This window comes from Heloderma suspectum, chromosome 2, assembly GCF_057233095.1.
Source record: "Heloderma suspectum isolate Gila_16-S chromosome 2, 16-S_ref, whole genome shotgun sequence".
In the NCBI taxonomy this organism is placed as follows: domain Eukaryota; kingdom Metazoa; phylum Chordata; class Lepidosauria; order Squamata; family Helodermatidae; genus Heloderma; species Heloderma suspectum.
In genome coordinates, this window is record NC_139459.1 from 188,274,718 (window position 1) to 188,300,169 (window position 25,452).

General features: G+C 45.8%; 1 protein-coding gene across 3 annotated transcripts in view; it reads right to left on the reverse strand.

Annotated features, from left to right (window-relative positions):
* Window positions 1-24,049, reverse strand: part of CTDSP2 (CTD small phosphatase 2) — a 73,760-nt gene extending 49,711 nt beyond the window's left edge. Inside the window, exon 1 of one of the 3 annotated variants that reach the window (XM_084836833.1) lies at window positions 23,762-23,963. In XM_084836833.1, the coding sequence (XP_084692959.1) occupies window positions 23,762-23,825 (64 nt within the window). In that variant the 5' untranslated portion in view covers window positions 23,826-23,963. Of the gene's footprint in view, window positions 1-23,761 lie in introns of all 3 variants that reach the window. The other 2 variants (XM_084836832.1, XM_084836831.1) reach the window with 2 other exon arrangements.
* Between the last annotated feature and the right edge of the window lie 1,403 nt (window positions 24,050-25,452).

The window sequence follows — 25,452 nt, forward strand, 5'->3', positions numbered from 1 at the left end:
CTCTCTGCAGATCTAGTCTCTGGGCTCTCCTTTTGTGAGATGTCTTTTTATAAGATGCACGCTGGAAAACATAAGACATCCCACAGGAGAAGAGCCCAGATTGGTTCGGTATCTAAGGGAGCAAAATCATAGTCAAGAAAAGATTAGAGCTGCATGCAGCCCTCCCTCCTTGTTCTCATTTGAAAGCCACCAGTTGGACATAGGGACTATAATACAAATGGGGGAGGGAACTCACTACTCTGTGTATCTTTAGGGCAGGCCATGTTTGCATAGCCATGGGCACTACTCAAATGGCTGCATTCAGCTGGAAACAGGAACTGCCAATCAAAATGCATTGCAATTGAGGGTCTTTGGCTAAAATGATACCATTTTGGGTTCCTTGCAAGAGGAAAAAAGGCGGGATATGAATGCAATCAATCAATCAATCAATTTGAATATGCATCCATCTGCATATCTAGGGGCCCATATGTCTGGACCTAAGAAGCCAAAAAGTATTTCTACTAGCCAGGAACAATACAGTATAAGCCAAACACATATACAGTATTTTTCCCTTTCATAGAATCATAGAATAGTAGGGTTGGAAGGGGCCTACAAGACCATCAAGTCTAACCCGCTGCTCAATGCAGGAATCCAAGTCAGAGCATCCCCGACAGATGGCTGTCCAGCCTTCAATGCCTCCAGCATGGGAGAGCCCACTACCTCCCTAGGGAATTGGTTCCATTGTCGTATTGCTCTAACAATCAGGATGTTTTTCCTGATGCTCAGCTGGAATCTGGCTTCCTATAACTTTAGCCCATTATTCCGTGCCCTGCATACTGGGATGATCGAGAAGAGATCCTGGCCTTCCTCTATGTGACAACCTTTCAAGTACTTGAAGAGTGCTATCATATCTCCCCTCAGTCTTCTCTTCTCAAGGCTAAACATGCCCAGTTCTTTCAGTCTCTCTTCATAGGGCTTTGTTTGCAGTCCCCTTATCATCTTTGTTGCCCTCCTCTGAACACTCTCCAACTTGTCTGCATCCTTCTTAAAATGCAGTGCCCAGAACTGGACACAGTACTCCAGATGAGGCCTAACTAGTGCTGAGTAGAGGGGGACTAGTACTTCCTGGGATTTGGAACTATGCTTCTATTAATGCAACCCAAAATAGCATTGGTCTTTTTTGCAGCCACATCACTTTGTTGGCTCATATTCAGCTTGTGATCGACAACAGTTCCAAGATCCTTCTCGCTTGTAGTGCTGTTGAGCCACGTATCACCCATCTTGTAACTGTGCATTTGGTTTCTTTTTCCTAGGTGCAGAATTTGGCACTTATCCCTATTAAATGTAATTCTGTTGTTTTTGGCCCAGCGCTCCAGTCTATCAAGATCACTTGGAATTTTGTTTCTGTCTTCCAAAGTATTAGCTATCCCACCCAATTTTGTGTCATCTGCAACTTTGATCAGCATTCCCTGCACCTCCTCATCCATAAAAATGTTGAAGAGAACTGGGGCCAGGACTGAGCCCTGCAGTACCCCACTCGTTACCTCTCCCCAGTTTGAGAAGATCCCATTGATAAGCACTCTTGGAGTCCGATTCTGTAGCCAACTGTGGATCCACCTCATTGTTGTTTCATCTAGCCCACTTTGAGCTAGTTGCTCATTAGGATATCATGCGGCACTTTGTTGAAAGCTTTGCTGAAATCAAGGTATATTATGTCACAGCATTCCCACAGTCCACAAGGGAGGTTACTTGATCAAAAAATGAGATCAGATTCATCTGGCAGGATTTGTTCTTGACAAATCCATGTTGGCTTTGAGTAATCACTGCATTGTTTTCAAGGTGCTGACAGATGGATTGCTTTATCATCTGCTCCAGAATTTTCCCAGGGATTGATGTCAGACTGACTGGTCTGTAGTTCCCAGGTTCCTTCTTTTTACCTTTTTTGAAGATAGGGACAACATTAGCCCTCCTCCAGTCATCTGGCACTTCACCCAGATGCCTGGATCCAAGCAGCCAAAAAGTATTTCTACTATCCAGGAACAATATAGTATAAGCCAAACACATGCAGAGTATTTTTCCCTTTCCATCCAGCAACTTGGAGCCTGCCCCTCCCATAGAATTAAGGAGCAGGGCTAATAGTGCTGATAACATTAATCTTTATCAGCCTGCCATTGCAGGTGTCTTTCTGAAAATTAAACATTGCCTCCACTTCCCTGGCAAGTCCCAGCACAGCACAGCAAGCATCAGTTTTCCAAAGACGCAGGCTCTCCTTCTCTCCCAAATAAATCCACACCAGATTTGTCTTCCTTCCTTGCAGTAGCTCCCCTTCACAACCCAGTCTCCCAGTGCATTTGCTTGTTGTTACATTAATTAGGGTACTTCCAGATGAGGGAGCCTCATGTGGTGCAGAGTGGTAGGCGGCAGTATTGCAACCGAAACTCTCCCCACGACCTGAGTTCGATCCCAGCGGAAGCTGGGTCCTGGGTAGCCGGCTCAGGTTGACTCAGCCTTCCATCCTTCCGAGGTCGGTAAAATGAGTACCCAGCTTGCTGGGGGAAAGGTAGGCATGACTGGGGAAGGCAATGGCAAACCACCCCGCTATAATCTGCCAGGAAAATGCCAGCGAAAGCAGTGTCCCTCTAGGAGTCAGCAATGACTCGGTGCTTGCACAGGAGGAACCTTTCCTTTCCTTCCAGATGAGGCTTTTATAGCACCATCTCAATGCCTCACTCACAGAGATTTAGAGGGAGAGTTCAGGTGACAAAGCCTTCTACTTGCAACCTTCCCTCATTTTCTTACCACTTCTCCCATCTAGTGCTAGAATAGGAGCTCTTCATCCAGAACCACCTTCAGTCTTATACAGAAAGGGGGGGGGAGAGAGAAACCAGTTGCAAGTGAGGCTGGGGTATGGAAAAGGCTGTGGGGTGGAGAAGCTGAGGGAAGTAAAAGGGAGATTGGCAATTGCCCTCTGCCTTCTCCCATCCACTCAGTAAGTCAAAGCAAGCCTTCCTGTTCTTTAAAAACAATCTACCTGCAACAGAGACAAAGTGACATGAGTTTGTTGACTGGGAGCTTTGGGGGTGGAATATATTCTCAGGGTAAGGATGGAAGCTGGGGCCACAAAGGTGGAGGGACTTGGGAAGTACTTGGGAAGGGAAGCAAAAAAGATTGTGTGGGTCGCAGTTTTGCACATGGAGAGGGAGAGAAACTAAAACACAATACTGAGCAGCACCACACTGAAAACAGCTGTGGCCAGCTCCAACCCCCACCCCACTCAGATCTGCAGTATTCCTGGAAAACAGAGAGCCGGGAAGGGGAACAAACCTTTACCAAAGTCATTCTTAACAAGAGAACACAGACTCCCCCCCCCCCAAATCCACTCCACGTTTTTCTGGAAGCCTAGTTCAGTCATTGTAATGCAACCTCTCTCCTTGAGCATTCTTGCTCCCCAAGACCCTCAGGCTTGCTGGCAAGCAGGTTTGTTGGAGGCTGTGCATGCGGTCAAGCAGATCTGCAGAGTACAAAACAAAAAAAGTGGCTCAAGTCTCTCTGGTGAACATAGCCTCAGGAGGGCATGAAGTGAATTAAGAGCTGTGTGGTCTAGTTGCGTGGAGGCCCTGTTCTCAACTTGCACAAAACCTTGGAGAAGTCCCGTAATCAGATTCTGCAACTCCAGTTGGACATGTGGCCACAGCAGAGCTTTTCTTTGTAAAGCATTTTGGAACCCATGAGTAAAATTTGTGTATGTTTATAGAGATGGCTGATAGGACTGGAGATGAGGAGAATTATAGAGCAAGGGCTCTCTTTTGTTTTGAACTCTTCTGTCGGTTCCATCTTCTGATGCAGAAATAAAGCCTTAGGTCACATTCACACATATTTATTTTTGTTTAACAAACACACTTAGTCCTTAAGTCTCTATGGGCTGGTTCTTACATGCATGTACATCACTTGCTTTCTCTACACCACTATATATTTGATCACTGGCTCCTGAATGTGTGAACCGACTCCTCTGAAAAGCATTGTGCTTGCAATGGGAAACTCAAGTTCTGCCCCTGATGCTGTATCTGTAATGGTCTGTTCCAGGGGTAGGCATCCTGGTGCCCACCAGATGTCCTGGATTACATGTCCCATACTCCTTGACCATTGGCCATGCTGGCTGGGGATGATGGGAGTTGTAGTCCCAAGCATTTGGCCCCCTAGTCTATTCACACATGCAGGCCATCATTGGATGCTACAGCCATCAAGAGATCAACATGCATGCATGAGTCAGCCCTAACTCCTTCACTGTTTAATGTTACATTACACATAAATGTTACAAGAGCACAGCCTCTTTGCATTCTTCCCCTTCGCTGGGTGTGTCTGTTCATCTTAAGATTTTTAGCCTGCTCTACGCAGAGGGCTCCAGGCCACAAAACAACATGCAAAATAGCATATCACTGCATCATCCCATACTGGCACAAGCTTGGTCACCAAAAGCCAAACCAGACACAGGGTGACTTACACATGGGTGACACCAAACGTCACTCATGCAACAGGACTTCCCCTTCCTTCCCCTCCCCTACCTTTGTACCTCTTAGGCCACCCCAGACCAGATTTGGGGGGCATGTCAGGAAGCTGCAGGGAAGAGGTAGAACCCGTTCTGCTGGCAGATGGACACCATTGGATGCAAGCCTATGCGCGAGCACAGAAGCATAAAGCATCCGCTGTAGTAACTTGCAATGGAAGGAGTCACACATACCCTCCACTTGGAGATGCCCAAGTTGCTGCCCTATTAAGTGCCCATACATCTTCTCTTCTGTAAGTTATGCCAGAAGCATGGAAAAGAGGAAGTGTGATTCATCCATGTCTTAACACACAAAGCCGCCTTTAGAGCACATCTGGGAAATGCCTGGGCTTAGATCAGTGGAAAGAAGGCGCATAATTGCAATACCACGCTTCCAAAACACTTTCAAATGCGATATTTTTAAAATACTTGAACTATTAATTGTCCCCCACGATCAGCAGATCCATTGAGAGTACTAAATAGCCACTTTGCTTATTAGACATTGGTCTTGCTGCTAATGTGCCACACGGAAAGACACCCTCACAAGTGGTTGCACACTTGTACATTCCATAATGAAGTTGGTACCATTTATTTTATTTATTTATTAAATTTATTAATCGCCCATCTGGCCAGTCACCCAGCCACTCTGGGCGATGCAGGGCATTACTTAACAAAAATCTACAAATGCATGATATTAAGTGTGCAATATCTCTAATGTCTTCCTTTCTTTATTACAGCTATCGGGGGCCACATAAAACTGCACCTGGGGATGGATCCAGTCCACACTGCATATTGGGGATTGGGCTATCCCCAATATTGAACACAATGTGTGAGTGTCACAGGAACCTGTGAGAAGTAATACTGGCTCTGGACTAAGACTAACAGGAAGCTGCTTTATACTGTCAGACCATGGGTCCACCAAGTCTGGTATTGACATTGACTGGCAGCGGCTCTCCAGAGTTTCAGGCAAGGGTTTTTCCAGCCTTACCCGGAGATGCTGGGGACTGAACCTGGGACTTTCTGCGTGCAAAGCAGATGCTCCACCACTGGGCTGTGGCCCCTCCCCAACAAGTATGAGCATTTAAATATGCATAGACAGATGGACTCATTCTAAAATGTAATGTATGAAGTGGCCCTAAACTGAGTCCACCTATTGGTTCTACCTAGCCTAGCAACGTCACAGTAGCTCTTTCAGGTTTGAGACCCTGGGCAAGATGCCCATAGGTGGTCCCCTGCACCACCGCCTCCCGCCTCATGATATCCTGGTCACATATTTCCCCTGTACAGTAAAAAGAGAAAAAAAAGGGGTCTCAGGCAGCAGGAAGGACTCAAATGGGTCCCTTTTCTGCTTTCCATTTTTCCACAGATCTTATTGGCTGCATTGGCTTCATTGGAGCCAATGCATCCAGCAAGCTGTGAGAAGTTTTGAAAACAGATGCAGAAAATGGGACCTGTTCAACCCTTTCCACATCCCACCTGGTCAGTTCTCCCCCTAACACCTTGCCTTACCAGGTAGCAGCTGCAGTTCCTGCAATATCTTTCTCTTTCTTTTAAAAAAAACCCTTTTACAGGGTGGATATGCGGCTGCTGCAGAATAAAGCTCCAGACCGTCAGGCTGGCCATCTTCATGTCCCAGAGTGGGAAATTAACATGGCTGTGTGACTGCCGGGAGCTTCAATCTCCAGCACACATGCCCTGCAAAGAAAAAAGAAAAGAAAGGGAAGCCATTGCAGCAACTGCTGCAGACAGGATACTGTCATTTTGGGGCTCTCCGGGCAATGGGCCCCCCAGACCTGTGCTCAGTGGTTTGCCCCCAACTGTGTGTCCACTCCAACCAGAAGAGGCCATCTAATGTCTCAGGTGGAAGATTTTTTCCAGCCGTATTATCTGACATCTTTTTCAAGTTGAGACTGCAGGGACTGAACTTGGGACATTATGCATGCAAAGCATCTGCTCTACCGCTGAGCAATGGGCCCAATAAAACAATAAAGATATCCAACTGCAAACAAACAAACAAACCAGAACAACCTGCAACATCTTTAATAAAAACTGTCAGCAGCTGCCTTCCCAGTTATAAAAGCCTTCCTGAACAAAGACGCTGCTGCGGTGCTCCAGTCCCTCTTCCTTCCGGCTACCTGTCTTGCCTCAGGGGAGAGCAGGACCCATGGCAGAGCCTCCTCAGAGGTTTGGGGGCAAAATGGGAATAGTGACACATATTCTTCCCCTTTTAACCCTGCCTCCGCTTCCCTCTTCTTCCTCTTTTGCCTCCCCTGACTCAAGTTATAGATCAGCCTTGCCCAAACTGGTGCCCTCCAGATGTCTTGGACTGCAACAAGTCCCATCATGCCCAGCCAGCAGGTTGAGGAAGGTTGTTATAGATTGGAACTCTCTGGAACAGGGACCCATCCTCAGGTACTCTGTAAAGTGCTGTGCAAACTGATGGCACCATGTTATTATTAAGAACTTCTCAAAGTCTGGGAGGGCACATAGAGGAAGAGGCATTCAGACATGCAGGGCACAGACTGTTTACAGCAGGGGTTCCCAACGTGGCACACAGAGCCCTCCAATTATGCCCACAAAGGGGTCCCCAAAGTGGTGCCCACAGGCACGCACAAAACTTCTTTAAAAATCCATTTTTTAAAATATACGTACCTGGATTTGTATATATCCATAGCAATGAATACATATGAAATGCCTATATATGAAAATACAACTTTCTAGCTATTATATATAGCCTTGCTATTTCTCTCCACCCAATCCCTTTCCTTGCTATTTCTCTCCCTTCCCCATCCCTAGCCTTTCTCTCTCTCTCTCTCTCTCTCTCCCTCTTCCTAGCCCCTTAGCTTTGCTCTTTCTCTCCCACTCACCCCTTTTTCTTGCTGTTTTCTCTACATGCCCATCCTCTAGCCTCGCTAATTCACTCCCCTACCTCTTTACCTCACTGTTTCCCACCTCCCAGCCTCTAGCCTCGCTATTTCTCTCCCGTCTACCCCTTTGCCATGCTATTTCCCCCTTCCTCCCAGTGTCTAGCCTTGCTATTTCTCCCCACATCCACCTCTTTTGACTAGCCAGGCCCCCACGGCAGCCATTATGTGACTACTCACATCCTCCATGGAAGCCATTTTGTAGTGGTGCCCACAGCAGTTTCTCAGAATTCCTAAATGTACCCAAGGGTCCAAAATGTCTGGGGATCCCTAGTTTACAGTACAGTCCTAAGACCAGAATCCAGTGAGAGATAAAACAAGCAATGCCTTTAGACAGGAAGCCTGTTGTGCTACTGACCCACTTTTAAAAGTTAAAAGGCTCTATCTGAATTAGCAGCTTGGGAGACAGGGGTTTATTTCCCACCTTCCCACCAAACCGCTGCATAACACAGGGAACATTGATTAAAGATAAGCCCTTCAGGTGCCACCACCACTGGTTGCCAGTCCCACACAGGAATGCTCCCCTGCCTCAAGCCATATTAAGCAGATTGGAAGCAGAGCATCTCAATCGTCCATCCATTAAGGGGGCTAAGCAGCCCTGCCTCACAGGGGTACTGCGATGGCAAGTATAAAACAGAATGGCTGCACCTGGACAATTGTATCTTGGCTTAATAAGCCAAGACAGGGACAACGTCTTTTGGCCATGCACACACCCCATTTGCACAAGCTGCAATTAAACCAGTTAGTCTCTAATTAACCTTAGTTTCCCATTTCATCCAAACCAGGAAACTATTGTTACCAGCTTTGGAACAAACCAGGATCCTAAGCCACAGTTTGAAGTTGGTTTAGGATCCTGAGCTTGTTTCAAAGCCAGTAAACATAATTTCCCATTTTAGACAAAAGGGGAAACTAAAGTTAGAGACGCTGCAAAGGTAGGAGCAAAGGGGCTGCCTGTCTGGGCAAAAGGCTCATTTCGTATCTTAGCTGTCCAGTAACACAGCAATGGCAACATAAGAGACACAAGAAACCAAGACAGACAGCATTCAGAAATGCATCCAACACCTTGCTTCCTTTTGTCTTACATTGCTTGGGCATAATGCTTTATATTTAAAACTGTCAGAGAAGGCAGTTTATTGCTCTTCTAAGTTAGCAAGAAAGGTCCAATTTTTGGTATGGATTTTGGGGAAGTGGATTCTTCCTCACTTCAAGGGGTTTTTGTTACCGTTTTACCAATGCTACACAAGGTGATTTTATCCTAGTCCCAAGGTCAAAGCTCTAAACATGGAATTACTCTATTGAGGTGACAGGAGATTGCTGGTATGATGGGCTTGATATAGCTGGTTAACAGTCGGTAATGTCATGTGGACCCGAGTAACCTTTTTAAACGTGCAACTCATTCTCTTTGGACCATATGCAGACTCCCCACAACCCTGGCAACTGGTCAATCCTTTCCTTCAGCCATCTCAGCCTATCACCAATTACTCGCTTCCTAGGAAGAGAACTTGGAGGTCTGCCAAAGTCAGAGCCTGGGCATATTCCAGCAGCAATGCAAGTCTTTTTTCCCTTTCTTTTTTTTAAAGTTAAACATGCTTTTAGTTGCAGGGGATGGATATAGGGATATTTCTATAGTATATTTTCAGCAGGATTATATTTTTAAACTGTCTGTCGCTAGCCCTCAATGTAAGCAACAGGATGAGAAAGTAAAACTTAAAATGAAATATGTGCCATTCTTGACTGTAAACATCAGCAGTGTAGCTAGGGTGGAGAAATAAGGGCTCCTAACCATGATGGACAGAGGTGCAAAAAAATTAAATGATGATGCATTATGTTGTCAATTAATGCTAAATTATATAATGTCTTTTCTGTACAGAATTAGGCATGTTTTCAAGAAGATCGATGAAAAACCAGTAACACCTTGTTCAGGGCAGTCAGGCTTGGGGCACAATCCTATGCATGTTTAAGGCAGAAAAAAGTCCTACAATTCCCAGCATTCCCCAGCCAGCATTTTTTTTCTGTCTCAACATGCATAGGATTGCACACTTAGTGAGCAAAACATGCCAGCTAGAGGGCAGCTTTACAGCTTCTCGTTGGCCCTGTGCCTGCAGCCTCACACAGCAACCCAGATTCAGCCTCGAAATACTGCTGATATATAAGAGTCATGCAAGAATGGGCAGCAGCAGGGTTTTTATTTATGTTTTGGCAAACAGCTGCTGAGCAAGAGAAGTCTACCTGAGCAATGAGAACTTAGGCTTAAATCCAATATCATGCCAGTGGACTTCCACTTACACAATGGGAATTCCCTTTGTTCTCCTCCTCGCTGCAGCCTCTCTCTCTCTCTCACACACACACACACACACATACCCCGTAGCTGCTTCACAGGGCTTCCTAACCTCCGGAGCAGATTTGGGGGTGCAGGGGACTGCAGGGGTCGGAGGAAACCACTCTGTCAGCAATTTCCATTCTGCTGGCAGATGGCCCGGGTTGGATACAGCCCATAGAACTTTAGCAATAGTAGCCTTAAGAACTCTTAACTGATTTTACTGCTGGTTCAGGGATTTTGCTGTAGACAGAGAAATGACTAGCCATGTCGCTAGTTGCCATAACTAAAGCAGAGCTGTAAAAAAAAAAAACAACTTGAGAAGCCAGCAGAAATCTGTAGGGGCTGGCCCTACAAACACACATACACTTTTCTAATGCTTAGGTGGCACCAACACATGCATAAGCAATGAGAAAAATCATGCACCTGGGATTTTCCCAGCTCTGGCTCCAGGTGGACCATAATACTCAATTTATCCAATGGGACTTTGCCTTGAAAGATGGTAAGCAAACGCTTTGAATGAAGGAATAAACAATGCAGTTTTACATTATAAGAGTACCAGTTGCCTGCACACCAAGTGGAAAACATGCGCATGCACGTGCACACACAGTAGCAACAGCTTCTAGCAGAAGCCTAGTGCAATGGAAGAACTTTTGTTCTTTTCCAGAAACTCCTGTTATAATGAAACTTGACTCTTCCAATGAATTAACTGAAACATTTAAAATGTAAATAGTGACCCTGAAGATTCTATGGGGGTGAACCGAGAGAGTCTGTTGCAGCAACACACACCCACATTTATTAATAAAACAATAAATAATTATTATGGTATAAGCTTTTGCGGTAGACTCGTGTCCACTTCATCCAGTTCATGGGTGCTTCCAGACAAGGCTTTTGTCAAGCAATCACACTGCCTCTTTCACAGGATTTTATCAGGAGTCCAAATGTCGCTGTCATCAACTTGTAACCCTCCTATGTTTTCCTCCCGCTGCTTCTTCCTTTTTTTCTTTCTTTCGACAAAAAAACTGTTTAGGAAGAAAAGACAGAATAGCTACATGCTGCCTTTTGATTGATAACACTAGGAGCCCTGCATCTGGAGGCTTGTCATGTCCTCCGAATTACGGCGGAACGGCTCGCTGGGGGACGGAACGGCTCGTTGGGGGGCGGAACAACCCTCCAATACCCATGGGCTGTTGTAGGTGGCTTATTTTGATTGTGCGAATCAGATCATTAACTTCAGATGCCAGGTAAGTATTGGGGAGTGTGTATGTTTGATGTATTTAGTTTAGTCTGTGTTTGGTTGGTTGGTTGGTTTGCAATATTTCTAGGCTGCCTTTGAGGGCAGGAGCCCTGCCAAGATGGAGTACAATCATAAAATACATTATAATTTAAAAAAAACACCCTGATACAGTAATAACACAACCAACATTCATACAAACAACAAAGAGCTGCATAAAACATCTGGCCTAGACAGTACTAAAGCCCTGCAACACAACTGCAGTTACAACCCAGAACAGTCTGGCACACGTAATCAGGGGAAGGCCAGAGGAAACAAGGAGGTCTTCAGGGTCCTCCTAAAAGCCTGCAGTGACAGGGCCTGATGGGGCTTGGATGGCAACGCATTCCAGAGGTGTGAGGCGTCCGGTGTGAGTGTGTTTATACACACACGTATATGCACACAAGCGCACATGCAGTCATAGAGTGAGGGTATATAAACAGCGGGGCCAAACGACCATGAAATGCGAGCAGTCCAGTTTGCAACAATTCTATACAAAGCTTAATCATTATACAAGATGATTGTGGCCTTCTTGGTACCGAGAGTTCAGTTAGTAGAGAAGATATCCTAGGACAACTTCCCTCATGTACAAAACATAATTGAAGTACAATACAGTTTGGGGCTATAGCCACTGGTGTAGGGGCAACATGTGGCAGCTTGACTCCTTCAGGGACATTTGTGTCCCCACTGGGGAAAAAATATCAAGAATCTAGCCCTTTTACTCATGAAGATATAAGGAAAAACATGCAGGAAGCAGCATATCCAGTTACTCAGTAAGAAGTAAATCCTGCTCCCACCTTCCAGTACCTTAACCAATGAGTGCAAAGGCACTGGGCTTACTAACAAGAACCTAGCATGGACTGTTTCATTAAAGTGACTTACAGTGCAATCCTTTGCCTGTCTACCCAGACAAAAGTCCCAATGAACTGAGTAAGACTTCAGCCTTTTTCAGGTGTTCACCTCCACTCATTCTCAGAATGCAAGGAGGGAAGAGCAGGCCATGTACCCTACCTGTGCCCCCAATGTTCTTCCCACACACACACCAGCTGCAGCCCCACAACTTCTCACCTTGAACAAGAGGTCTGAAAAAGGTGAGGGGAATCTTCACACATTCAGCTGAACATGCGTAGAATCCTCCATGCCTTTGGGAACCTCAGCCATGCAAGGTTCCTGATGGCTTAAGGTGGTCTTCCCCAACCTGCCACCATCCAGATGCCTTGGACTACAACACCCATCATCCCTTACTACGCTGTGTTTTTATTACTGATAATCCCCCAAACAGCAGCATAAATAAAATAGGAGGAATTTGTATCCTGCCTTCTCCCCACCGCCCCTGCTCCCTAAGGTGACTCAGAGCACCATAAAAGAAACATTTTGAAAGTTATGTGAAAGAGCTAAAATCAAGAAATGATGATAAAAGCCAAAGCCCTTGTATTCTTACCAGTGTTCTGAAAGGCTATCAGGAAGGAAACCGAGTTCCACAGAGAAGGTGCTACCTCTGAAAAGACCTTTCCTCCTGTAGCTGCTTTCCTAACCTCTGCTCACGCTCTATGCAGCTTTTCCCAACTTGGTGCCCTCCAGATGTGTTGGACTGCAACTGCTATCAACCCCAGCCAGCATGGCCATTAGGGGTGATTGGGGTCATTGGCCATGCTGGCTGGGGAATGATGGGTGTTGTAGTCCAACACATCTAGAGGGTTGAGGAAGTTTGGCTTAAAGGATGCCAGTCCCATCCAGCCAAATGCAAAAAGATGTCCCCCTCAGACCTTCCTCTCAGCGTGTGATAGTATGAGGCTGCAGCCAGTGCGGACAAGGTCATTGGGGGCGAGGGTGGGGGTGAACACACATAGCCCCACTCCCCCTTCCACCAATTCTTGGCAAATGTCTGAACAGGGCTTCACTCCGAGGCAAGGGTATGCAGGATAGCCACCATAATAAATTATGTGACTTTAAACATAGGAGGCTTGCTTGTGATCAGTGTTTTGCATTTTCTTGTAACACTTGTACTTCCAAGCGTACCTTTAGGCCTCCACTACCAAAAGATTTCTGGCTGAAGGGACTTCTACAAGCCAAACTGTACTGGTGTGGATGATGCCCAGGGGACTTTATTATATTTAGCGGTATCTAAATATCACAAATAAAATAAAACAGTAGTGGTGAGGGGGAGAGAGCTGGAGTGACAAAAGAAATGAGGCTTTAGAAGGTAACAATCTGCAAGTCAACATTTTTTCACTAAGATACCCACCCAGCTTGCCTGACAGGCAATGCTACGAAGTGACATGCGTATAGAACTACAAACTTCTGTAATAATTACAGAGAGACCTGTTTTGCTGCCACTCAGTCATGATAAACAGGTTCTTCCTCTACTTCTTCTTTCAACTGAATACAAGGAGAAACTCCCTTTTAAACAGATTAGGGGGAGAGCGTAAGCAATCCAAGCACACCAAAGTCCTATACATATCCCCCCCTTCCCCATTTTCTAAGCTTTACTATCAAGTGCTTAGGCATCAGCCCTGCAGAGAGCTGGGCAGGAGGAGAAAGTGCGAATTCTGAGGCATCAGCATCAAATTTCTATGTGCTTGGATAATTCCCAGCCATTTCAGTTTTGTTGTTTTGTTTTAAATTGATCTTTAAATCCTGAAACATGCCAATGCCAGCTAACCTACAGAGCTTTTTTCTTTTTCTTTTTAAAGGATCAGGCAAATTTGTGGAGGATAGGTCTAGGGATGGAAGAAAGTCCCTTACCTGGTCCCGCAGCTTTTTTCGGGGGTGGGGGGTGGGAATCGCTCCGGTTTCCCCCCCGAAATTCTTGGCGGGTGGGGAGGCGCCCCGCCCCTCCCAGCCGAAATTCTGGCCGAGGGGGAGGCGCCCCATCCCTCCCCGCCGAAATTCTGGCCGGGGGGGGGAGCACCCCGTCTCCCCGGCCGCGAAAGAAAAAAGTAAAGTGTAAAAAAAAAAAAAAAGTGATAGGCTATGTAAAGATTTACGTAGCCTATCACGGCTAGATTTTCAAAGTCAGCCGTGATAGGCTACGTAAATCTTTACGTAGCCTATCATGGCTGACTGAAGAAAAAAAAAAGCGCGTACGCAAATGGCGGCGCCCATGGGTGCCGCCATTTGCGTTCCTTATTTGGGCACGGGTAGTCTACGTAAAGATTTACGTAGATTACGTAGATTTTTAATAAATCTTAAAGATTTACGTAGACTACGGCGAAAATAAGGGCAACGCTACTGACTTTGACAATCTAGCCTATCACTTTTTTTTTTTTACACTTTACTTGGAAATGGCGACGGCCGGTCAGAAGACCGTCCGCCGCCGCCACTGCCGAAACACCGCTGAAAGGCCGCTGGGACCCGCCGCCGCAAGGGACATTCGCGCGAGGTAAGTCCCATCCCGGGGGGGGGGGCGAGGGGTGTCGGAGAATTTCCCCACCAATTTCGGGGGGCCGAATGTGTTGACATTCAGCCTCCCGGAGATTCGTGGAGAAATTCTCCGACATCCCTAGATAGGACTATCCAAAGCTATTAGTCATAACAATTCAATTGAACCTCCAAGTTCCAAGCCAGTATGCCTCTGAATACCAGATCCTGGGGCTAGAACACAGGGGAAGGATGGAGCCTTCATGCCTTATGTTTCTTGGAAACCTCTGGCTGGACATTGGTGGAAACAAAATGGAGAACTAGGTGGACTCTTGGTCTCATCCAGCACGACATTTCTTCTTATGCTCTTTCCTTCAGGAACCTTCCTCCAGCAGCCTAACAGTGAGCGTTGCTCCTTCACCCCTTCCAGAGAAACTGGCCACATGCCTCTTTTAACAGCCAATTTTATAAATCTGCTGTCACAACAAGTAAATCTGATTCCACTTGGAAAATAGCTGTAGCTCAGTGGTTTGCATGCAAAAGGTCCCAGGTTCAATCCCCAACATCTCCAGGTAGAGCTAAGAATGACCCCTGCCTGTGACCCTGGAGAGCACTTCTGGTCAGTGTACACCAGCCTTGCCCAACCTGGGTCCCTCCAGATGCTTTGGACAACAACTCCCTTCATCCCCGACCACTGGCCATGCTGACCGAGGCTCATGGGGGTTGTAGTCCAAAGCCTCTGGAGGAACCTGGATTGGGCAAGGCTGGCATAGACAATACCAAGTTAAAAAGAGCAATGATCTAAGCTATTATAAGGAAGCATCTTATGTGTGTCTTATGTTCTAAGTCATTAGGGGTGGGGGTAGGGAGAGAAGAAGGAAATTAAGAGTGAGGAAGGCTTAAAGCATTACCCATATTCATGGGGGGGTGGCACATTTCCTTATGTGCCTCTGTAATGACATCACAGGGGCCTTCCCCAGAGAAAGGGGCAGCACTGGGGAAATTGCTCAGCTGCGAAAATGAGAAGTGCAGTATCCTTTCTTCCTTACTTTAAAAAAATATATATAGTTGAGGTGGCATGTACATATGCTCAACTGATTATTTTTACTGAATACGCTATCTTTCTTCTTCTTCTTCTTCTCCACAACAAGAGTGATGTTTATTCCCAAATCAATGTGTTTGGCAGCAGAAGCAAACTCCATTTTATTCCTGTAGTTATGACGGTGCTATGCTTTACACGAGTTTAAAATGTGAAACTACACATGCTCAGAGAAACCAGGGTTGCCAAATGGGGGTGGGATGGGGGGTTGTGTGTTTGGGGTTTTTTGCTCTAAATATCAGAGTCTACTATATCAGAAAAGTACAAGCAGCTATAAAGCATGAAATGGTGGAGGCAGGTGGGAGAAAGACAAATGTTTGTTGTGTGCCCACAAGTGAAGTAATATACATGGTCACCTAAAGGGTGCCACAAAAAACCATTAAGTCCAGAGTCTAAAATTACCTACCTTCACCACTGAATGGAGTAAACATCCCTAAAGAGTAAGAGCATCTTAGAGAAATCCTAAGGTGTAAATAAACTCCACTTTACACAGATAATGCCTTTCACCCACAAATAAATCCTAGTTCCCCTAATTGTCTAGATCCCAAACAATTATATGGTGGCACCTAGAATGTGAATACTTCCTCAGATCCCTTTTGGGCCAGTGCTTAAACATTTGAAGCAGGTCCTAAAATGTGAATACATTCACTCCCCCTGCACTCCTCACAATTTGTACAGAAAATACATTTTTCAGCACATCACTTTACACTTTGGACACAGGGATACAAACATCTTTCCTCTGGGGTTGCAAATCTGTTGTAGGGAACTCACAGACTGCCGCTGCTAGCAAAATGCTGTTCTTCCCCTCTGTTAGCACTATTAGTACAAGAGTGAAATACAATTGTGACCTTCTCGTGCAACTGTCATGAACACCTATTGGATAGCACCCATGATGTAAAATGTAATTCTTCCACCTTACCCCAGTGCAGTTTTCACTTAAAAAAAATTATTTCCAGAGGCTGGGGGAGGCATTCTGTAAATGCCTCCCCTAGTGATTAACCACTGTATTGCATGAGTGCTTATGCATCTAAAGGGGGTGGGGAGAAGCGTGTGAGGCTACCCCCATCGTACTAAAGATGACCCTACCAACATTTGTCCTGTTTCCACACACACATCTTTAACTCTCTACCCTATTGCTGAAACCACTATGTCTCTTTAAATAAGGAGAGGGGGGCAGAGAGCAGCCCTCTTCCCTGTGGAGTATTCCCCCCGCCCCCAAATCACGTCTATAAAGGTTAAGCATTAGTTGTGCAGAAACTGGTCTAATATGAGCAACAGACTATGGCCTGGTTAGCATGTATTGACAACCCAGAGTATGGGTTGAGTACAGATTGCCATTGAATTGTGGGTCATTGTTAAATTGTTGGTTGTCATTACGTGCAAAGCCTACGCTATGGTGTAACTATGGGTTGTTAACCACAAACAACCCAGGAAGAGAAGCCATGGTTTGTTCTTGGGTTGTGAACTCTGGGTTGTCTGTGGTTAACAACCCATAGTTAAACCATAGTTTGCAGGTAATGACAACCCATACTCAACCTGCGCTTTGGGTTGTCATTATGTGCGAACTGGGTCTATGGAGTAAGCTACAGCCCGAATGGCAGCAGGAACAACAAAACCATGACCATCTGTATAAGTTGTTAGAAATCAACATTTTCAAAATGTGTATATTCAACCCCAACTCATAATCCACCAGTATCCTTGACTGTCATGAAGTCTGTAACCAAACTCAAGGCAGCAGCCTCAATTTCTCACACAAGATAGGAAAATATGGGTGTGGTGGATTTGTTGTTGTTTTTCCTTTAAAAACGTGGCAGGAAGCTTGCACTTTTAAAAAATCCACAGAGTTTAACTATATTCAATGTTACAGTCCTTATTTATCAAACCCATATACATCCATGCTTCAAGATATGAATTTGGTTTGATATATATATATATATATATAAAATGTTACATACGTCATGACTTAAACAGAAAGGAATTTCATTCCAAACATTCCTATATGAATTAAACCAGGGTTTCTTAAACTTTTCAAACCTGTCCCCCCTAAACGTACCCTACCTTTTAGAGCCCTCCCTATCCAGCCAACCATTAGGCATCTTTTTTGGGGGGGGGGCAGGTGAACATACAGAATCCTCACATACAACTACATGTATGTGGCCTACTGAAGTATGTGTTATGGCTCTGTGAATCAGGGCATTAATCCAACCCTAGCATTGCAAAAGGACTTGAACAGCGCATCTCAAACTCCCCCTCCTAAAACAAGCTGGCCAGGGGAGGAGGCATGAGCTGCTGTGGTCAGAAGCTCCCATACTTTCCTTACCTCTCCACATCTTCCATGGTTAACATAACAGTTTGGGTGGCTGAAAAGCAGGGCTAGCCCTACCATTAGGAAGAGTAAGCTGGCTGCCTAGGCAGTAGATGCTGGAGAGTGCAGAGTGGCAGTGAGATACTGGAAGGGGAGAGCTGTGTATGCCACAAGTCCTGCTCTGCGCCTGCTGCCCTCAGGTATGGGAGAGAATGCTGTCCCACTGCCAGCGTTAAAGTAAGATACAACTGCCTGTCCGGTTGGCTTCTGTACATGGAATATGAGGTGAGGGTGCCATCTTGTCCTTCAACACAGGCAGTCAAATTTCTTGGCCCAGCCCTGCTAAAAAATAGTGATACGGGTTTTCTGGAAAATGCTGAATTGGGGTAATTTGCACAGGGCAACTGGACTGGAATTTTTGTAGTACTCTAGAGTAGGCAACCTGGTGCCCTCCAGATGTTTTGGACTACAGTGCCCATAAGCCCCAGCCAGAATGGCTAGAGATTATGGAAATTGTAGTCCAAAGCATCTGAAGAGCACCAGATTCCTTGCTCCTGCCCTACAGAATGACAGAATTGAGCATGTTTATTTTACTTATATTTAGTAAATAAACCTTTAAAAGGTACCCCATTTTAATATTTTGTCGCAATACATGCAACAAATAGATATGTGACCTGAAATATTTCAGGAGGAAACATTAAAGCATCCTTAACCTAATCCTCTATTCTTGGGAGCAAACCAGCAACCTGGCACTCTCCAGATGATTTGGACTACATCTCCCATCAGTCCCAGCCAACATGACCAACAGGAAGGGATTGTGGGAATTGTAGTCCTAAACCTCTGGAAGGCACCACATGGCTTACTCCCTCTCTACAATATCATACCCGTCCCCCACTCCCCCCAGATGCCCTGTACCCTACAGTTTGAGGATCACCAGATTAAACATTGTTTTTTCCTACAAAATAGTGAGAAAAGTCTCACATACCCACAGCCCTCCACTCAATAACAAATTGCAAAGGCCCCAACAGCAGACTTTTGCCCTGACCATAAAAAAATAAAATAAAAGATTATGATATGCACATTACATCAATGCTGGTTGGGGGATGCTGGGAGTTGTAGTCCAACACATCTGGAAGGCACCAGGTTGGGGGAAACTGCTCTATAGGGTAAGCTCATCAGAGAAAGGGAAGGGTCCGGCTTGCCACTAGTAAATCCAAGAACTGGAATGGATCTTACTGGTTTATCACATAGCCCACCACGGCTCTCAAAGATAATGGCAAAGATGGCAACTCCAAATTTCCTCAGCAGTGTGTTCTCCTGCAGAACTGCAGCATCTAATACACGACTCTCTTTCCTTGGGCATTAGAACAAAATGGCTCAGTGCAACCACCACCAATCATCCCTGTACCTGGGACAGGTTGCCATTTGATGCCTCCCTACACCCACTCTAGCCCACACCTGGCTGGCACTACACAAATTCAGAAACATAACCACGAATGTAATTGTTACAAAATAGAAAACAGAAGTTGCCCTGGACTGATCTTTCTGAGGAGTGATTAGGTGAACCTGGAAAAGTTAGGCATGGCTGTGGGCCTTTAAAGGCACTGGAAGGGAAATTTCTCCTTCCCTGCCAGCAGTATCCAATAGCTGAATGTACTGTACTGTGTTAGGCTGCAGACCAATGAGAAGCTGCAGCACTGCCCCTATGCCTGCCCTCCTATACAGACTAAGCCCACGAGCAAGTTGGTATCTTGCTTTTCATTTACATGCCTAATTATTCCAAACTGCAAAGAAACCATTACTAACCCTAAAGATATTGATAATTGGCTGTCACTATATTACATAACTCTTGGTGCCTGGACGATGGTACTCCCCCCCCAAGCCCCCAAAACAGTCCCTGGTTTGGATCACACTGGTTGTATGTCTATTACAGTCAAAACTATATGCTTTTTAAAAAGACAAGGGTTCCAGGAATTACAAGATGCAAGGCCCAGGGCAAGTGAGAACCAAATTATTTTTAAATGTGATTCAGTGAATGTTGTGTATTCATGCTGGTTATACTATTAGATTTTTGTCTGTGTATTTTGTTGCATATATTTTAATACATTATACGTGTGGAGGGTTGTTGTTGTTTTTTTAGCCATTTGAGATTCTCTGGGTCCCTGGCTTGTGCATTAATAAATCTGACACTGCTGAAGTTTTATGGATAAGGAAGGAAGGTAATTCTTACTATCTATGCTATATCTACTTCTCTATTTTTGCTTCCTGTGCCCATCTGTTTCTTCTGCACAAAATTATGTATTTATTTACATTTCTCCTTCTTTCCTGCCTCTTTCTAAAGCTCAAGGTGGCTTATGACAATTTGAGATTAAAAAAGGATTTTTAAAGTATACCCAATTTCTGTATAAAACATAGAAATTAACTTGTTTGATCCTAACCCCACTGTTTAAAATTAAGTCCAGACAAGAAAACAATTTTGACTGGTCTTTTCTGGACCTGTAACGGAAGGGAGTTCCACAACTGAGTGGCAGCTACTGAGAACAATAATTTATGAACTTGTACTCTCTTATCTTGCTGGACATCCTTTTTAAATAGCTGAGCACAGTCAACACTGCCCTTCCTTTATAATTTTCCTTACCTAGGCTAAATATACCCAGCTTTTAGTCTTTCAGGATAGCTATTAAATCCCCCCCCCCCGCCACACTCCTTAGAGATCACCTCTGAATTATTTCTGATTTAGTGATACCAAACTTAACTTCTGTTATGCTTTTTTGTTAATGAGAACCCTTGTGAAGAAGATACCAACAAGAGCTAATGGGTGCTAGCAAGGAATCAAAACCAAACAGGGACACATTCCCAAGACAGGAGATTTTAGTCAAGCACTGGAAATTCTTGTCTGCATGCTGATCAAGTCAGTAGAAGTTATTTGTATTCTCTCTGTGGTGCCACCCACAGAGACTGCACACCCAAATATACACACACACACACACGCACACACTGGGCCTTGCCTAGACACTTCAACGTATCAACAGGTTTTCATACAGCCTTCATTCAAATGCCTTGACCGTAAAGAAAGCAGACACTACTGCCAGTAAAAGCCTCTAATTTTACTTAGTTTTACAGCGGTAGCATTTGGCATAGGGAGCAAGCTAGAATCATTAGAAATCTTTTCTCTCTCCCCCTAGCTGGCTCTCTTGTATGCATATACACAGACCCTGCTGGGCCTTTGCTTTTTTTGTATTTTGTTTGTCCGCAAGAGGATTCCATATCCAAGTGAGTCCTCTTCTGGGTGACTGCCATCAAAGCCTCCATTTTTCTGAAAAGGGATGGGTCAAAAAGCCCAGAAAAGGGACAAGCGTAGAAACACTGGAAGAGAAACTGAACCCCTTCCAAGCAGCAGCTAGAAGCAGGCTAACACAAAAAGGAAAGAAACAGGCAGGGAGGGGGAATGAGACCTGAGAAGTGTTCTTCATGATTTTAGACTCCTTCAGCATTTTTTTTAAATTTAACAACCCAATATTATGCATGTTTGCTCAGAAGTAAATCCTTAAAACCCGCTATTTTCACCTCCCTTATACAGTCTAATCCTATGCATGTTTACTCAGGACATACCGAGTTCAGTAGATCTTACTCCCAATTATGTAAGCATGCATAGGATTAATGCTGCCTAAATCCTCCAAACCAGCCACTTTCACTTCTCTTAACAGGTGGTGGGTAAAGCCATTCACTCAAGCTGAATTTTAAGCTCTCAAGTTATCGAGGACATAAATAAAGCATACCAAATATATCCATGCTCTGCATTCCATATCATCACACTCCACAGAATGTAATGGATGTCCCTCATTTCAAAACACCTCAGTTCCACCACATATTATAAAACAGATACAACCTCTGTAGTATTCCAGATTGTTGAAATTTTGATCTGGCAAAGCTTTGTTGAGACCAGTGGCATAATAAGGGAGTGCTGTTATATTATTATTATTATTATTATTATTTAGTACTATCAATCCACAGGTCACATTATAGAGTTTCCACTCACAAATGACCAGTGCAATAAAACCAAGGAGTAAATGACCCAAACTCAAGGATCAAGTGCTCCATGCTAGGGATCCAGAACTGGGGGGGGGGGGATCTGACACCAATTTTGGTGATTGCATTCCACAAACTCTTTCAGAAAAGTGTGCGTGTGTGTCCCCATTAGCAAGACTGGGGGTGAGGATCTTGTCTCACAGCAGCTGTTTATTGAAGACACTGCCCAGAAGAAAAAACACTGTGGAGAAGTAGAAATCCCCTTTTTATTATTTTGTTTGGCACATATATCTATCCAATCCGCAAGAGCATCCTGGATAATTCCTTCATATTTAGCTAAACAAACAAACCTTTCCACCCTGAGTTATTGGGGGTGGGCTGTCTATGTCCAGCGGTAACAATCCTACCCACACTTACTTGAGAGAAAGCACCATTGAACTCAATGAGATTTGCTACCAAGTAGATAAATATGAGAGGATCGGGCTGCTCAGTATCAAGAGCAGAGCAATCGTTGATACCCAACAGAGAGGGGAAATGTTGCCTACAGCTCACCCCCACCCCACGATGCTTAGGTTCTAGAGACCCTTTCCCTCAAGAACACGAGGGGAGGGGGAGATGCTGGCCAATAGTGAAGAGGGAAAGGTTGGTAAGCAAACATCAGCTGAATAAACACAGGCACAAATGAAGGAGGGGGAAGAGCAGAGCGACATAAAGAGGTTGGTGGCATAGTAAAATCCCAGTGATTCCAGCCAACCCTTGTGGGTACCTGCAAGGAGGAAACCGATTTAAAACACACACGCGCCATAGAAAGGATTCATTAATGCCTTGGCAAGGCACATTTCATCATTGAGGCAATTCCAAGCCAAACTGATTAAACGGTGGAGTCTCAAACTACTCTAGGGGAAACCTGCATGAGACAGCCCAGTTTCCTTGGCACAGTAACTGTCAACCTCAAACGCCCTAATCGTACTACCGCTCGGCTCCCTGGAACACGGGAACTCGAGGCTTGGTTGCGAAAGGGCGCATCGTGCATGGGAAGACAGAAGAATTACGTCCATCATTCGCGACCTCCCCAGTGCCTAGGACTGATTTTATTCCTTTAGGAAAATCTTCGCTTTCATTTCAGACTGCAGGGCGGGGGATCCGGCAGCTGGTCAGGGATGACGGAAACCTGACATTTCAGAATTCGGCGAGAATAAACACGCTCCACGTTCTGATCGTTTCAGGAGCAAAATGAAAAAGGGGTGGGGGTTCTGTGCATGTTAGTTACGCGCGCGCGCGCAAAAAGCGGGGGGAAACGATCGGCGAGGAAAACTGGAGGAGGAGGTCGCGTGAAAAACAAGCGCCGGATGGCTCTCCTTTCTTGCCACAAAAAGGAGGTGTTTATGACGAATCTCCCCCAAATTCTAGGGGGGCAGTGAGGGGGGGAGCCGTGACGAACCGATCGAGAGCAACAAAAGCGAGCCCACCCCCGATGGGGGAAAGGGGGCACCAAAGAAATCATGCTCCCCCGCCCTGAAAAAGGGCCCACTTTATTCGAGACCTACAAGAATCGGAAGGGGTGAGGGAAGAGATCTACTTTAGAAAATTGACGTCGGTGCCAAAAGGGAATATATGGACATATATGAAATGGAGGGTTGACAGCAAGCGAAGCCCTATGCATCTGCCATACGGAAACGGCGTCGTATAAAAGGAGGCTCTTCCCAGGAAATCGGGAGGACAGTGGGTGCACGCTTCCCATTCTCCCCCACCCCAGTGCTGGGGTTCAAGGGATCCCTCTTTTTTTCTTTTGCACAGATCGAGAGTAATGTGGGGAAGCACTCATACACGCGCGCACGAACTCGCTTGCCGTTTTTGTCTGATGGCAAAAGCAAGGGGGGAGGGGAAAAACCAACAACAAGACAAAGTTCCCAACTTCGACTCTCCCCTTACCTTGTTTTGAAAGCACCAGGGCTTCGTCCCTCTGCACTTGGGTGATGATAGACCGGCTTTCCATCTAACAATCCCACAGACCCTGGGGATCCTTTGGTGAGGAGGAGGAGGAGGAGGGGGTGGGGAGGAGGGAAATGTCCAGGGAGGAGGAGGAGGAACAGGAGGGAGTGCAATGGAGAAGTATGTCGTCCACTCCTCCTTCAGTTGCAAAACCCTAGAGTCAGCTGCACGCAAAGGCAGCAACGTAGATGCTCCTCAGATCGGGTCCAACATGGAGAATCCAGGACTGGAGCGGGGGGGGGGGGACCCGCGCGCGCGCGTGCACACACACACACACACACACACGCACGAGAGGAAATGGGACACAGGCGGTTTCCAGTCTCCCCGCCTCCTCCTTCCTTCAGATAAACAACCGGCCCCCACCTCGGCTTCTGCAGCCCGCCGCCGCTTGAGAACTCCCCGGGATCGGATATAATGGGCGCTCCGGCGCGCATGGGGCCAAACGGGGAGAGAAGGGCGCTGGGGGCGCACCGTTACTGTTGCAACGTTCGATGCTTTTGTTATTTTGTGGCCAGTCCAGGGGCTCTCCACGCAGAGAGTGGCCTTGAAACCGCTCCGGCGCTCCGATTGGCCCGGCGCTCCGGGTGGGCGCGGCTAAAAACTCTACTATGCGGTGTTTACCTAACAAACATTCCAGCCGCCGGAGGGAAGCGAAGGGCAGGGGCGGCCACGCCTCCTCCGGGGCTGGCTCGCTTCTTCTCCCACCGGGCGTCGCTGGCGAAGGGAGAGAAGTGAGCGTGGAGCCGAACCTTCGGAAGCTGATGCTCTGAGGGCGGCGGCGGCGGCGGCGGCGGCGGCGGCGCTGGCGCTGCTGCTCCCCCCCCCACCCCGCCGTCCCACACCCAAATATAACAAAATTAAAACTAGTGCAAGGGTCGTACAGCGCTCTAGGGAGATACGAAACCGATGCAGATATTCATCGGTCATAACTAATAAGGGTGTTCTTTTTCTGTCACCACAAGTAGTAAACTTGGATTTTGAAAAATAAATAAGCAAGCAAGCAAAGAAAGAAAAAAAGATCGCTTATGAGCACCCTCCAATTAGTTCTCAAACAATATGATCGTGACCCTCCGCAAAGTTGTTGTTTTTTAACTGAGAGCAATCTTCTCTAAAAGGAACAAGGAAAGGTGGCTCTGGTTTGTAAATGGGCTAATTTAAAAATGGGAAGTCAATCTGTACCATTACGCTTTCCCCTCCGGCCTCACACACACAAATCGGTATGTCCAACGAAAGATCTATGTCCAAGTACAGTCATATTTTTTTTAAAGGAAAAAAGGCACTTTTCTAGAAGAGGTGGTTGGGTGTGGAGGGGAAAGTGCACTTCTCACTGAACATCATACAAGGACCTAGACCTGTATGCTATTTTCAACAGCCCAGTTCTTGCATGCTTTACACGCCAATCCTAAACATTTCCCTAGTGCATCTTCCTGTATTGCCAAAATGCTATCATCATCTATATATGCAATCTTATAGCTATCCATGTCTTCTTCTGCCTTCTCTGGAATTGTTTTGCCAGTGAAGAAACTTAATGAGAAAAGCATAACAAGGTGTTCTGCATATGTATATTCCAATGCCTTTGTGACATCAGCAGTCAGTAGGCCAATCTCCTCCCACCCCTCACACCTATTTAC